This window comes from Fundulus heteroclitus, chromosome 20, assembly GCF_011125445.2.
Source record: "Fundulus heteroclitus isolate FHET01 chromosome 20, MU-UCD_Fhet_4.1, whole genome shotgun sequence".
Classification (NCBI taxonomy): Eukaryota; Metazoa; Chordata; class Actinopteri; order Cyprinodontiformes; family Fundulidae; genus Fundulus; species Fundulus heteroclitus.
Window position 1 is genome coordinate 42,812,230 of NC_046380.1, and position 15,763 is coordinate 42,827,992.

Genomic DNA, 15,763 nt, shown 5'->3' on the forward strand with positions numbered 1-15,763 from the left:
ATTTAAAAACAAAATTAAAATAGTTTTTTATAAGGATAAAATCTTTCTTTTTACATGTTTAAATTAAAGATTTAAATTCATTAAATGCTTCAGTTGATGAAGAAATATACAAGATCAAGACTCATCATTTTCAATTACCTGTATCCTACTGTGAAAACTAATTATGAAGATATTAATAGAAACTGAAATGGCAGATATTGTCAGGATAAAGAAAAAGATGCTTTACTTACTGTGAAAGATAGGAACGAGGAGAACAGGGTTCCTTCATCATATTTAGAGAGTTTAGATAACACACTCTCTAGAATGACTACAAACTAAAAGAAAAAGAACAAAAGTCAAATTGTGACGTAGAAAAGATTTTTACCAATACAAAGAATGCTAAATATATATACATATTTTTACTTTTATTTAGCGAACATGTGTATATGTCTTTCCCTTTGTGACATCTGTTAATGAAATAAATTAATTTGTCAGTGTTTGAATTAATTGAATATGACTATTTGAACATTTCACTATACCCTAACACATCAATTTGTTTGCATGTTGAATGAATAACTAAACTTTTGATCCTTTCACACAGCTGAGTTGAATAGGTAAAAAAAAAATATCAAAGATAAATAAGAAATCCCTCATACAGAGCATCCATTTAGCAACAGTGGACAGGACCGCCCCCCCCCCCCCCTTTTCTGGCTTCAGCTAAAACTGTCTGCTAATTAGCTTTTACCAACAAATGAAAAAGAAAACTTCCAAACAAAGTTGGTTGCAGTTCACTTTTTGAGAATGATCCACACATTGACTTATGTGAAACTTGACTGAAGTCACTCTACTCTGTCAGTCCATACATTTATTAAATATCCAAAATGGGGTCTGTCCCTAGGAACCGGGACATCTCGTCACCCTACTGGAGGGGCAGAGTGATATAGACCAGTTCATTGTTATTGTTTTGATCCGGGTTTTTCGCGCATGCACACCGGACTGGTAGGCAAAAGGCGAACACAATGGCGGACGCAAAAAAAGGAAACGACGAGTTCTCAACGTATTTTTCTTCTTTAGATTACGTATCACAAGATCGGTTTAAGAGTAAGTTGATGGTTCATGGTATCAGATTGCCAGATCCACACAGCAAAAGCCTGAAGGGATGGAGCGAGTCTGTGAAATGCTGGAAAAGTGTTCCATACGGCAACACATACAGCTACCTTATAAGCACGGCAGGCCAGTACAGACGAGAGAGCATGAAAGCCATGAAACCACTGGATGGCTACAATTATTTTTTATCTGGACATAGGCACCAGCAACCCCCGCGACCCCATGAGGGATTAAGCGGGTCAGAAAATGGATGGATGGATGGATGTTCAGATATGTTTGTGTAACATACGAAAGCGGAGTCGGACACAGACAGCGCCTCAGCAGAGAGGAAGACCCGCCACCGGTAGGTTAAAAAAAACATTGTTCACTAAGGATTATTTTGGTGTTATTGTCTTATTAAACCTTTCCCAACAATTCGGAAAATTGGATTTACCATTTGGAGCCAGCAATAGACTTAAAGCTGACAGGAAAGGCAGTGCAGCTTGGCCACATAACAAATAACATATTTGGATTATGCCCTCCCTATCTCTACTCCTGGATTGTTATGGTGGAGAATGCTCAGAAAAGCTCCTGGTTACCCCCCTTCCCTGCGGACACCTGTGGATGCTTTTTCTGCACTGTGTGCTGGCTGATAACATCAAGGATAATGGCCTCTGGAGATTTTTCACGGAGATATAAACACTTTCACCTAAACAGTCACACGTAACTGATGCTCATAAAACTGATGAACTTACATACACAGGACGGATCTCAAATGTTTACCTTCTGCATATGTGTCTTGTGTTATTTGTGCTTTTCGTGCTACCTCATCTGATACCTCAGATGAGGTAGCCCCAAACATCATAAAGGTAGTCAAAGACCCCACAGGTGTTGATTCACCTGTGGGGTCCATCTGTGACTAGTTTGAATCTAAAAAAATGTCTCATTCCCTTAAATTTCTAATAATAAATTGTGATATAACATGTTCAATGGTTTTTTACCTTAGCAACCAAAAGGGTAATCATCTCCTTCACCGTCTCCTCAATCAGATGGTCAATTTGGGAGTGGTATTGTCTCTACAGAGGAAAACAACATGGTATTAAACTTTTGTTTGGGATTATGAGGTTACAGAGACTGGACTGAAAAAGTCAGTTACCATGGACATTACAGATAGACAACAGACTCTGGAGGCACAGAGTTTCATATACTTAGATTGGACAGAATGACTGATTGGGGGAAGATGTGTCAGGTAGGACTCATCTGCATTATAGTATGATCTTCTCCACCAATGTGATGAATGGAACACTGATATCATACTGTGCAGGCCCTTGAATGAATGTACACAATTAATCCTACTCATTGTCTGTGGGAGGAATAAAAGGGGCTCTCTGGCATCCGGAAATCTGCCCTTTCTTGTGTTATGCAATTAGGTTGGCTCATCAATCATGATCAAATCATCACTCAAAATCACCATATATATAACTGCATTATCAGATATTTTACCAAAAAAGGGATGATATGAGCTTGAGCTTTCAGAAAAACTACTTTACACAGAATAAGCACAAAACAATCAGCTCAACTTTACAGTCAACATTAATTTGCCAATACAAGCTCAACCAATAAACTATTCACTAATTTGCTGAAAAAAATGAAAATAATAGTAAAACTGAAAAATGCTCAATTAATAACTGATAAGCAATCGGGGTAATTTTAGATTATAAAACAGAACAATTATGACAATAAGGTAAATATAATTTACTCATAGTGATCTGTAATGACTGAGTACGAACCCAATATTCAAGCCAACACAGAGTATGTTTAAAAAGTTTATTGAAATTGTGGATGGTGGATGGCAGAAAGAGAATGATGAAGAGTTGCAGGCTGAGGCTGACTGGAAACTGGTGAGCAGGCAGTGGATGACTTGGGTAGTAGAATGCAGGGAGAACCAAAACAGACCTGGAAAGCGGAACCAGAAACTTGCAGGAGCTGCAGGCCGTGACAGAATAGGCTAGTGTCAGGGTTCTGTAGGCGGCGTTGTCTGCGCTGTCTGCGCTGCCTGTTCTCTCCTCTTTTTGCCTCACAGGTGACTGTAGTTGACAGGTGGGCATGATGCACACCTGCAGCTCATTTCGGCAGCTTCAGCTGGAGCTTAAAAGCAGGTTGCAGTCGGTGTTAAACCGTTGTGGTACGCTTAGTGGCCACTGTCTCTCGACAGTTTCTCGTTCCTGCGAGATTCATGTTTCCTGTTCTCAGTACTAACTCCTGTCTCCTGTTTCCTCGTAGTTCACTTTGTGCTCTGGATTACTCACCGGTGGCTTACTCACCGGTCGCTCCTCCGAGCACTGAAGTCTCAAGCCAAGTTCCTGAATCCTCATCCCTCTCGTGCCCTCTTGGTCTTACCAAGACGGACAAGAGTTTCCCTTCCCTGGATACACCCTGGTTCCTTCGGCTGCTCTCTGTTCCCTGCTACCTGCTGTGGTCCTGCTCGGGCTCCCTGCCTCTGTTCCACCTGCCAGCTCACCTGTCACTCGGTCACCTAGTTCCTCCAAGAGTAAGAGTTCTGCTGAATCCATTCTTCCACTCCACTCCCCCTCGGATAGGTTACTCATACCTGGTGGTAAGCAGAGCTACACACAACTTATTTCCCACACTTCCCCCCATTAATCTGTTCCTTTCTTCTCCCGCAGTGTTTCGATCCAGCCGTCTCGATCACTGTCAGCTGCTCTCTCAGAGAGCACAATATTTGTGTACTTTTGAGCCTTTAATAAACCTCTTTAACTGCTTGTTGTATCCTGATTGTGTTCTGCATCTGGGCCAAACACCTAAAAACCATGACAGCTAGAGGCTGAGGGCAGAGTCTGACTTGAAGTTGCCGATGTGTTCCCAGCGAGCAGAGCAAAATACAGAATCCCATAGAAAATCTTGCTCCAGGTGGTGCACATAAGCAATAGTAAATAAACTAGCGAGGGCTGGCTGAGAACTGGTTCCAGGGAAAACTCAGAAACAAACAAAGGGAAGCCGCTGGAGCAAACAACACATGCTGGCAGGTAAACAAGACGAGACGTGGTTGGCAGGGAGTGGTTGAGTGAGGCAGGTATAAAATGGGCGAGTGACAGATGATCAGAGTTGGCACAAATTAGTAGCAGCAGGTGAAGCTGATCTGATTGCATGGCAACTGGTGGCTGTTAGCTGAGGGGAGTGAAACCTAATCACTCCAGAAAAGTCAAAACAAAAACCTAAATCATGACAGTGGTCTAGAGATAAATCACTGAGTAATTACTGAACTGAACAGCAAGGAACAATCACAGCGTCAGTATGTGGCAAGTTGAGAAACATTATGCAACTGAGACACAGAAGAGTGCATTTATGTGTCTGGGTATCTGAGCGAGAGGGAGCTAACTAGCTTAGCAACGTGTCTCTGCCAACATCAGAGATTGGTTAGCTGGTAATCAACAACAAAGCCACAGAAACCACATGAGCTTCTAGTTTGGAAACGACACCAGATTAGAACAGTAGGTTGTAAACTCTGGACCGGATTTTGTGTGTGTGGGGAAAGGTCAGAGAATGAGTAAGATGGAGGAAGAACAGTTAAATAAATCACTGCCCAAAATGCAAAGGCTGCTACATTAGGTTAAATTCGCTTGACTAGCATCTCTTATAAAATATTACGTTTTAATTTAGTTTAGTTTTCTCAGGTGTAGTTACGCAGATCAATGAACTTTTTCAAGCATTTTGGTTTTATTTAGGATCCTATGTTACATTGAACCTACAACCAAATTCCACAAAAAAACAAAAACAATCAGGATAAAAAAATATTGTCCCCCATGACACTAATAGTCAATTGGATATCTTCTTCTTTTGTCTTCTGCTTATCCAGGATATGGTCACGGGGGTTACAGTTTAAGTAGAGAGGCAAAAACTTCCCTTTCCCCAGCTACTTGGGCCAGCTCCTCCAGGGGTTATCCAAAGGTGTTCCCAGGCCAGCTGATAAGCATGGTCTCTCCAGCGTGTCCAGGGTTTTCCTCTGGGTCTGCTCCCAGTTGAAAGTGGCTGTAACACCTCACCAGGGAGGCATCCTAACCAGATGCCCGAGCTACCTCAACTAGTTCCACTTAAAGTGGAGAAGCAGAGGCTCTACTCTGATTCCCTCCTGGATGATCAAGCTCACCCTATCTCTAAGGGAGAGCCCAGGCACCCTGCAGAGAAAACCCATTTCGGCCACCTGTGTCCACAATCTCGTTCTTTCAATCACAGCCCAAAGCTCATGGTCATAGATGAGAGTAGGAAGGGAGATCAACTGGTAAATTGAGAGCTTCGCCTTTTGACTCAGCTCTCTCTTCACCACGACAGACCGGTACAGTGTCCGCTTCACAGCAGATGCAGCACCAATCCGCCAATCAATCTCTCACTCCATTATTTCCATATTTGTGAACAAGACCCCAAGAAACGTAAAATACTTTCCCAACCTGGAGAATGCATTCTACCCAGTGTTGTGCCATGATATTAAAGCAATGATGAGAAAATTGATGTCAGATCGAAATCTGACCTTGTAGCCGGAGGACAACTCAGAAGGGGGTTGTGTGAAAGAGAGTTTCACGTTTTCAGGCTAGGACGATAATGGAGTATTATTCTGAAGTGGGGGTAGAGTAGACGGATTCAACCTTGGTTACTGAACAGGTTTAGCTTACCTAGTCTAATGTAAAATTAAAATAATGTGCGCGTAGGAACCTAAAACAGGCCTTACTCAATTATTTGAAACACAAATTGTAGATAAAAGCTAAACCTTTGATCTTGTGTGTTAAACCTCTATGAAGCATTCATGTTTATCATTACTAAAAGTTCAAGCACTGCCTTGTTCCAACACAGGAACCTTTTGGGGTCCCACAATATGGGTTTACTGAAATGGTTCCCTGTGACAGACTGGCGACCTGTCCTGGGTGTACCCCGCCTCACGCCCAGTATATGCTGGAGATGGGCACCAGAAACCCCCGCGACCCCATGAGGGATTAAGTGGGTCAGAAAATGGATGGATGGATGAAATGGTTCCTTTGTGTGTGATCACACAGATAAAACATTCTCTATGTGATCAAAAGGGTGGAATGTTAATGGAGTATTATTCTGAAGTCACTGTGGCATCACGCCACGCGGACATAGGAGGCTTGGAGACATGATGGCTGTGTATGAGATCCACTGTTTGATTGCAAGACCAAATGCTGCGTAGCTACTGTGTGGGATGTTGATTGTCTAGGATAGACTGTCTTTGTTTTGTCTCATGCAAAGGTCACTATCGAGTATAAGGGAGAGCCGAAAGCGAGGAGGGGCAGAGACAGGGCAGATGCAGGCTGCAGCGGGACCATGGGGTGCGATTCGATCTATGTGATCTCTGCTCTGTTTGTCAATAAAAATGCTGGAACTTCATCACCACCGTTTCCTTATTCAGTAACTCTGGGAAGTTAGTTATTATTGTTTAGAATTCCATCCACAGACAGCCTCTCTCTCGACAGGGTGCCTGCCGTGAGTTTGGACCACTCCTGAGATTCAGTCATTCTTCACTTCTTCATGGAGCCCTCAAGGCATTCCTCTGCCTGGGACATCTGGAGGAGACGAGGTGGCTGGGGAAGCCAGCCAAGCTGCACAGAACGGGCCCTCTGTGAAGCTTATCTGCCCTCGCTTCAATGGAGCGAAAAAGGGGGACATTCTCGCACTCTGCAGAGCGCAGGACCCAACTGAATTCAGAGATTCATCGACCCGACCAAAGCTAAGTTGCACTCTGATTTCTGTGCAACCAGCCGCAGAGTAAAGAATGCCGAAACAGTTTTGTTTATCTTTGTCAGCTGTTGCGGGAAAGTGGACGCGTGACGGCGGTTCGGTTGCCTTCCCTCACCAGACAAGCTGAGAGATCAGAGACTGCATGGAGGATGTCGGGCACAGGCCTCCGATCCCAGCCACGTTTCGGCTGGCTCATGGCCACATGTTTGCAGTAAATAGGCCTATAGGCTCATAGGTCTTTTGTCCAAAAACACACAAAAAAAATTATAATTTCACAGGAACCCCTGTTCAAAATTACTTCCAGTGTCTATGTGCGTACGGGCATAGCTTATGTTAATATTCTGTATAAGTGTAATGACTGGGGTCTGGAGGCCGAATTCAACCGCACACAGAGCTGTGGATTTAGGAGCTTTTATTGCCACAAAGAAGGTTGGATGGATCAGAGACAGGACCGTGCTGAAGCAGACTGGAGATGTTGGAGATGAAGGAGGCAGACGGAACACAGGAGCACTGACAGACCGGGCCTGACGAGCTCCGGGGTGGGTCCGAGGCGCGCTGATGAAGTGGGAAAGGTGATGCGTCGGAGCAGGGACCAGGACGTGTAGGAGGACTGTGGCTGTGGTGCGTCAGGGTGAAAGCCAGGACGCTCCTGTCTCGATCCGCCCCTACTGGTGGATTGAGACAGGAGGGGAGGCTGGAACATAAAGTGGAGAGGTGAGTGGGTGGCAAGATCCACTAATCTGGGATGACATGAGGCATGGTGTAGCAGGCTGGCTGGCGAGATGTGCAAAGGCTGGAGAGCGTGAGGGAAGCTGGGCGTCTGGTGATCAAGGGAGTGCAGAGTCTTGGTGATCAGACGAACTGGCGAAGACAGACTGAAAGAGGAGTGCTTATATAGGGACGGGCTGACAGGAGTAGTTGGAGCAGGGAATTAGTTGCAGGTGACGGTAATCAGTGGGGAGGAGGTGATCAGGTGAATGACAGAGCTAGAATCGTTACAATCAGGTCAATGCCGATATGATTCGAGTGTGTTTTCATTGTTATAACAAACGTTATCTCCACAGGGGCTTGATACACTGATGGTATAATAATATTTAAGTTGAGCGGCTCACTCAGTATGACTAAAACTAATGCCGAAGTTTTAAAGTTAGTGCTGAAAATCCGCTAGCCAAAATGCTAGTTAGCTTCTGGTAACTTCCGATTTCCGGTTATTCAACAAAAGCCGTTTTAAACGTAAGGCTTGCTTCGTTTCGCTCCGCCATCGTTCGATAGTGCTATGAACGTTATTACTGCATTGATATGGAATATTAATGCCGATTTAAAGGCGTTTTGTTTAACTTTAGGATTAATCGATTTTAGTAACCGATCGCTGCTACGACCCCTAGCTCCCGGAGGTAGAATCACATTAATAAGATCGAGCGTTCATAAAGTTTCTAGATTCTTACCGAGAAAATCATTCTTTAAAATGTTATTTCCTCAAATAATGTTTTGTGTAACTCGGGATTTGCATTGTGAATGGGTTGAACACATGCCAAATGTTGTTCTAAATTAGTCAAGCTAATTTGACTCCATTCCATGTTCTTAAGTCAGATCTACAGTGAACCAGGATTCACTAAATTATTCTGATGATGATCACCCACTTTTATTTTCTCTTTTGTGTTATTTTGTATGTATATAGTTCCTTAGCATAGCTTCTTTTTTATCTTAATTTTGCTTAGTAGTTTAGTTAAGTTTCACTAGCCTAGTAGAGAGGATTTATTGATTGGAATATAGTTTTAATTCAGATAAACAGCATTCTATAGTGATGTTCTCTGGATGTTCATTTTATTTCTGTTATTAAATTCTTGAACTTGAAGAGAAGTCGTCACTCCTTTATTCTATGTGTGTGTAGAGTTTGCTGTTAAAAGATCGCCAGTGCTCATATCATCCCTTTCAACTATTATCCTGATATCAGCTTAAGAGCTGATATCAGCGTTTATCTGAAGCATTTATCTGATGGAAGTTGGTCAAACAACTTGCAATGCCAGGGTGGGTGGGATCAGTGGCAATGTTTCTGGCCTTTCTCTGGACTCATGGTGCATAAACCAAGTCCAGATCCTGCAGACAGCATCCCACAATCTCCTGTGCTGTCCTCAACACTGGAGCAGTCTGTTTCAGTTTTCTGAGTAAGGAGAGACATTGTTAAGGGCCCAGAAGCTTTATGCTATCCACACGCTCCATCAACTCCCCCTGTATGAAGAGGGGAGAGTGTTAAGTCTTCCTGGACCTCCTGTAGTCCACTATGACCTCCTTGCTCTTGCTGCTGTTCAGGATGAGGTTTTTCCTGGAGCACCATTGTGTTAGATTGTTGACCTCCTCTCTATAGCATATCATCACTGCTGGAAATGAGACGACCAGCAAAACTCACCACAATGTTTGTGAGGTAGATAGAGCAGTCTTGGTGAAAAGGGTGAAAAGAGCAGGGCTGATAACACAAAGTGTTCCAGTATTAAAAATCAGTGGGGCAGATGCACGCTTCTCAACCCTGACCCTCACTTGTTGGTGAGGAATTCACTGATCCAGGAGCAAAGGGGTGTGGATAGCCTCAGGTTGTGGTGCTTCAGTGCCAGCATGTCTGGGAGCACGGTGTTGAGGGCTGAGCTAAAGTTCACAAATAGCATCCTAACATACGTGTTGGGATGCTGCAGATGAGTCAGAGCCGTGTGAATAGCCAGTGAGGCATCATCCTCTGTGGAACAATTCTCCCCAGCAGAACTAATAAAGGAAAGATTGATTATAATAATATTACACATACTTTTCGCTAGAGTTGTCATCAACATGCATAGAACTAACCCTTTTCGTTAAATATTGTATTTTATGAACGAGGAAGTCGGTGCATGTCGGTGACGCTTATGGCTGTATCATTGACAATGTCAACGAGCATAGCTGTCATGTCTTTTTGAGAACGTACTGAAAAATCCTCTCAAATTAAGGGCAAGGTGTAATGAATCTTGGAATTGAACCCAATATTCAGCCAGACACAGGGGAAAAGTTAGGAAGGTTTATTTGGCAGATGTACAAAATAAAGGATGAAGCTGAATCAAACAGAGACCGGCTTCGGGTGAGTCCAGAGGGGAAAAAGGCGAGATAAGCTGCTGGGAGCAGAAACAGACCTGGGAACTTGTCAAAGGGTGATGCAGAGTTTTAGTGCCAGTCCAGACTGGGGACACTGAGGTAACAGTCCACAAAGAGTCCGGGAAACTGGCAACTCAGAAGCACAGGGGTTTGCAGGCTCGGCAACTTACGGATATGCTTGGGTCGGGCTCACGGGCAGACAATCCAGGACCAAACAGACTCTGAGGTCCAGAAACAGATCAGGTCCGATAACCAGGCAGGCAAAATAGGAACAGACAGGGATCGGGCTGGCTCGGTAACATGAAGCAGAAACAGGGTCAAAACAGATGGGCAGGCAGGGTAAGAATCGCTGGAAGTTCACACTGTGAGGATAGAGACGTTCACAGGGAAGTGGCAGAGGAGGCAGGTTTAAATAGGCAGGATAACAAAGGTGAGCAGAGTGAGCTAATTGGCCAGAACAGGTGGAGATAATCAGGGGAAGGAAGGTGGCTGAAGGAGGAAACAAGCTGACAGAAAATAAGTGGAAGGGGAAAGAAACTAAACTAAACCAATCCGAAACATAAATAAACACAAAGACCAGACCTATGATATAAACCCAATATAGACTAAAACTAAGACAAAGAACTAAAACTATTACACAAGGGCATCCTTATAGAATAGCAACCCAGTGTCAAATAATAACAAAAAGGGGGTACACCGTGTGTCAACTTTTGACTCTAAGGGATCCTGACCAAGCTTCAACATATGACGAGTAGGGAGTGAGAATGTGTTGGCTAATCAGTGGTTTATAGGCAGGGATCAGGTTTACAGTGATGCGATCTGACAGGAGGAGGAGTTGTAGACATTGATGACCACAGGCAGGAATGATTTCCTGTGGTGCTGTGTGGTGCATCTGGTTAAGAGGAGTCTTCTGCTGAAGGAGCACCTCTGCTGGGCCAGTGTTGGGAATATTTTGTACTTCTTTTATTGTGTTAATGAGTTATTGGGTTTGTCATCATATATTTACTGGAATATATATGTGAGGTGGTTAGTGTTGTAGCTTTATCGTTTGTTTGTTTGTTTGTGTCCTTCACTATCTTCTGCCATTCTAGGAGACCAGTAGGAGACAGGAAACATGTTGTGTGTATAATGATACAAGGAATTTGTGTAACTGTGATGCACCCAGTTATCTGTGATACTTGTGACCCATTCTCTGAGTAGTGAATGGTCTGCATTGAGTGCCTGGAAGAGATGTGATTAAATCATGCTATGTTATCTTGGATGCCATTGTTCCCCTACTTCCTTAGTGCTGCAACTGTGTTTTCTAATTAAGAACCTCCCCTATTTGAAATAAAAAGAGAGGTTATGACGAGGTTTGCTTCAGAGCGATGGAAGATTTGTATAGGAGCAGATCTTTGTCGTTTCTCTTCTCAAGAGCAAAATTAACGTCTGTTGTCTTTCTTCCCTGTATGTGGTTTAATGAATGTTTTAGGTGCTTTAAACCTGACAGCCAGTGTGTCGTAGAGAGGGTGTGGGACATTGTCTAAGATGGACTGAAGCCTGGACAGCATCCTCCTCTCTGTCACGGTCGTCAGAGTGTCCAGCTCCTCCCCCACAACGTCACCGGCCCTCCTGATCACTTTGTTAAGTCTGTTGTTGTCCACGACCTTCAGCCCACTGCCCCAGCATGTGATAGCAAAGAAAATCGTACTGGCAACAACAGACTCATAAAACATCCTTAGCATCGTCTGACAGATGTTAAAAGACCTCAGCCTCCTCGGCTTTGGCCCTTTTTGTAGACCGCCTCGGTGTTTCTAGTCCAGTCCAGCTTATTGTTAAAGTACACTTCCAGGTAGTTATACTCCCCCTGGATGGAAACAGGGGTCACAAGTGTTTTTGCCTCCCTCAGATCCACTATTAGCTCCTTAGTATTTGTCACGTTGAGCTGCAGATGGTTCAGCTCACTCCAAGAGACAAAGTTGCCCACCACAGTCCTATATTCACTCTCATCACCATTTTCAATGCAGCCAACTATTGCTGAATCATCAGAAAACTTTTGAAGGTGGCAGGACTCGGTGCAATAGTTGAAGTCTGAGGTGAAAAGGGTGAAGAGGAAGGCGAGAGAACAGTCCCCTGAGAGGTTCCAGTGTTGCCCATCAGGTAATCAACAATCCAGGACACGATGGGGCCTCCACCTGCATCGCAGTCATCTTCTCACCCAGTAGAGCCGGACGGATGGTGTTTAAAGCACTGGAGAAATTAAAGAACATGTTTCTCACAGTGCTTGCCGGCTTGTTAAGATGAGTATCCTGTTCAGCAGGAAGATGATGCTGTGTTCAACTCCCAGGAAGGGCTGGTAGGTGAACTGTAGTGGATCGGTGAAGGCACTAGCCTCTCAAAGGTCTTCATGATGTGGGACGTCAGTGCCACCAGTCTATAGTCATGAGGGCCGCTAGGAGTGGAGTGGAGTCTGGTCAGCTGTCTTCTCACCAGGTCCGGAGTGAAGGACACTGTAGAGGTAATGGTTGGGGGAGGGGTGAGGTCCTCCGGTTGTGGAGGACATGATGTAAAGCAGGGTGGAGGGGTGGAGTCGGTGGATTGAGGTGGTGAGGAGCAGACAAGGGGTCTGTAAAGAGGAGGAGTGGGGGAAGGTAGAGCGGTTGTTGTTGGGAAGCCAGCAGCAGAGACTTGTTGGGGATGGGCCACAGTATCAAACATATTGAAAAATAGGTTAAATTCATTGGCCAGGTCCACGCGACCTTCCAACCCCATGCCAGCATTCTTCTGGAACCCAGTGATGGCTCTCATTCCACTCCACACATCCCTCTTGTTGGTTGTCTGGAGTTTATTCTCCAGCTTTCTCCTGTACTTATCTTTAGTCTCCTTAATTTTACGTTTGAGTACCCCCTGCGCTCTCCTCACCTCATCATGGGTTGCCATCTCTGAATGCCTTTTTCTTGTCATATAGGATGGCCTTAATGTCCTTGGTGATCCACGGTTTATTGTTGACGTAAAGGTGACAGTCCGAGCTGGAACATTGCAGTCCACACAGAAGTTGGTATAGTTCGTAATGCACTCTGTGAGCCCATCGATGTCCTCCCCGTGGGGCTTACAGAGTGCAGGCCAGTCACTCACTTCAAAGCAGGCCTGCAGTGCCCCATAAGCCTCCTGCAACCACCTCCTCACAGTCCTTGTGGTCGTAGGCTTCCTCTTCACCAGAGGCACAAAGCAGGGTTTGAGGTGAACCAGGTTGTGATCTGACCTGCCCAGAGGGGGGAGAGAAGAGGAGATGTACGCATCCTTAATGTTAGCATACATCAGGTCCAGGGTCCTCTCCTCTCTGGTAGGGCAGCTCACATATTGTTTGAAGGTCAGCAGAACTTTGTTCATGGTGACATAGTTGAAGTCTCCCAACATGATGATGAGGGCATTAGGATGTTGGGTCTGTAGTTTGGAGATGGTGGTGTGTATGATGCTGCAGGCAGATGTTGGGTTCGCAGAGGGAGGGATATACAGGACAGCAGTGATGACATGTGGGATCTCTCTAGGCAGCTGGTATGGACGGAGTCCAACAGCCAGCAGTTCAACATCCCGGCTACAGAGCTGTTCTTTAATTGTTATGTGACCCGGTGATGTGATGTGACACCATCTGCTGTTTACTAGAATGGCAAGCTCCCCTTCTTTTTGCTTACCACTCTTAGTGTCCTGGTCGGCCTGGACAGTGTGAAAGCCATCCACCGAGACAATCTGGTCCGTAATGTCCTTTTGCAGCCATGTCTCAGTGAAACACTTCAGACTGCACTCCTGGTACTCTGGGTCGCTTCGCATTAGCGCCATTAGCTCATCTATCTTGTTGCTAAGGGACCGCATGTTTCCCATAACGACAGAGGGGAGACACTGCTTAAATCTTCTCCTTTCAATAAGCCCGTCCCGTCTCGACCCTCCTTTCATCCCCCGATGTTGCTTTCCTCCTCTGCAACCTCGGGTGGTATTTCAGCTGGTCTGGCCACCACGCCGGCCGGCATTAGTGCGATCAGCTGTTCTCTGGAGTAAACAAAGGCAGCGTGACTCGTGGGAGCGGCATGATAAAAACAACACAAAAAAACACGAAAACTCTCTGAAAACGACCTTGTTAGAGAGGACAATACCTCACAGAGTTACCGTGAAAAAACAAGAGCAATCAAAAGAAGATAAAAGTAAGAAAGTTAAAAAGCAAAATGGAGCGATGTAACTGCAGCATGTTGCTTTCGCGCATGCGCACTACAGTTAATATTAACACACTGGACCATGACTAATCTTTACTCTTGGTGTTTTTAAATGCATGTGTGTTATATGGGAATATACTGCTAGATATTCCTGCTGTTGTTAAATGCATGTGTGTTATATGGGAATATACTGCTAGATATTCCATATCAGCAGAGCAGAAGCTTCCGATCGCTTTTGCAAATATGCACCAGCCTCCCCATTTGCTTCTCTCTGCCGCTATGTCCTGGTCTGCTCTGAACAAAGAGTGGCTCGCTAGGTAGACTCTGATGAGGAGCACATTGTTGTTAAGCCACGTCTCTGTAAAATTTGTAACACAGCTTTCCATCATACTTGATGTGATCCTCAGCCAGATCTCACCCAGTTTGTTAGCAAGCAGTCTTACATTAGCCACGAGGTAACTGGAAAGGGATGGCCTGTGTGGATTAGCCTTTAGTCTGGTATTTAGGCCTCCACAGGAGCCACATCTTCTTGTGTTTTCTTCCATTTCTAGGTCTTAGAGGAGAGGGCAAAAGAGGTTATGTTGTTTGTTGTATTTTGGATGGAATAAACTCCTTTCACTTCTGTTAATTGCTCCAACTGCTGTCCTTCCCTTCTGTCTTCCCTTCTGGCATTGAGATGCTGCCTTCTCCACTACTGCTAGAGGAGATGCAGAAGACCTTTAAGGACTCCAGCTGGTGGTTTACCCTGTCTAATGCTGGCCAATTTCACAACTACCCAGCTTCTGTGCCGCCTCTTACCTCCAATGCCAACCAATAGAGGCAACGCCATAAACAGTTGTCGTCTGTTGATCAGTGCACCACTCCAGCTCCTGCTTCTGTGGCTCACCCTTTCACCCCTGTTCCTGTTACAGCTGCTCTGTCCGGCGTTCCGTTCCCCACCTCCGCCACTCAGTACTACACCAACTCCGATCTCTGCAATCCTGCCGGACACTCAAGCTCCACTCCCCTCTGCTCTGCTTAGTGGTCAGTCCCCTGCCTCCATGGATTGACCCGAGGCACGAGAGCCTGTTTCTACAGGTGGTCTTCCTGTTCCTTAGGCTTGGAGAGAGACATTTGCCAATGTTAACCACTACTAGGATTGTATGCCTCGTAGAACCATCTATCAGACTGAATAACAACTTAATGGCAGAAGCTCCTGAGATGGTTGTTTATGCTGACTCCTCCCACCTCCCATGGGCATTGTGCAAGAGACTAAGGGTCATCAATTATTATTAAATATTATTACAATATGTTTTTTTTTTGTTTTTCATCAGTTGATTTATTTATTTATTCAACAGAGTTTGATCCTTTATAATAATTGAATGGATTATTAACTCCAGCTATTCTCCCACTTACTTAACATTTTAATGCTTAGTTGCTGTTGGTATGTATTTGTTATGTATATGTTTTTTGTATGTTTTTTACACCAGAGAGCTTTTGAGATAAGTGAATTTCCGCTACGGGATCAATAAAGTATCCATCCATCCATCCATCCATCCATCCATCCTATCTATAATCTATCTGATTGCCCACCCACAGGTCTGAATTTTGTCAAAATGGTTGGGGTTTTTAATGCCATTGTAATGAAATTC

General features: G+C 44.6%; 1 protein-coding gene across 2 annotated transcripts in view; it reads right to left on the reverse strand.

Annotated features, from left to right (window-relative positions):
• Window positions 1-15,763, reverse strand: part of LOC105920400 (calcium-dependent secretion activator 1) — a 710,204-nt gene that overhangs the window by 130,359 nt on the left and 564,082 nt on the right. For both annotated transcript variants that reach the window (XM_036151653.1, XM_036151654.1), the window contains 2 exons: window positions 2,067-2,141; window positions 231-314 (listed from right to left, as the gene is read on the reverse strand). In XM_036151653.1, the coding sequence (XP_036007546.1) occupies window positions 231-314; window positions 2,067-2,141 (159 nt within the window). The remainder of the gene's footprint in view (window positions 1-230; window positions 315-2,066; window positions 2,142-15,763) is intronic.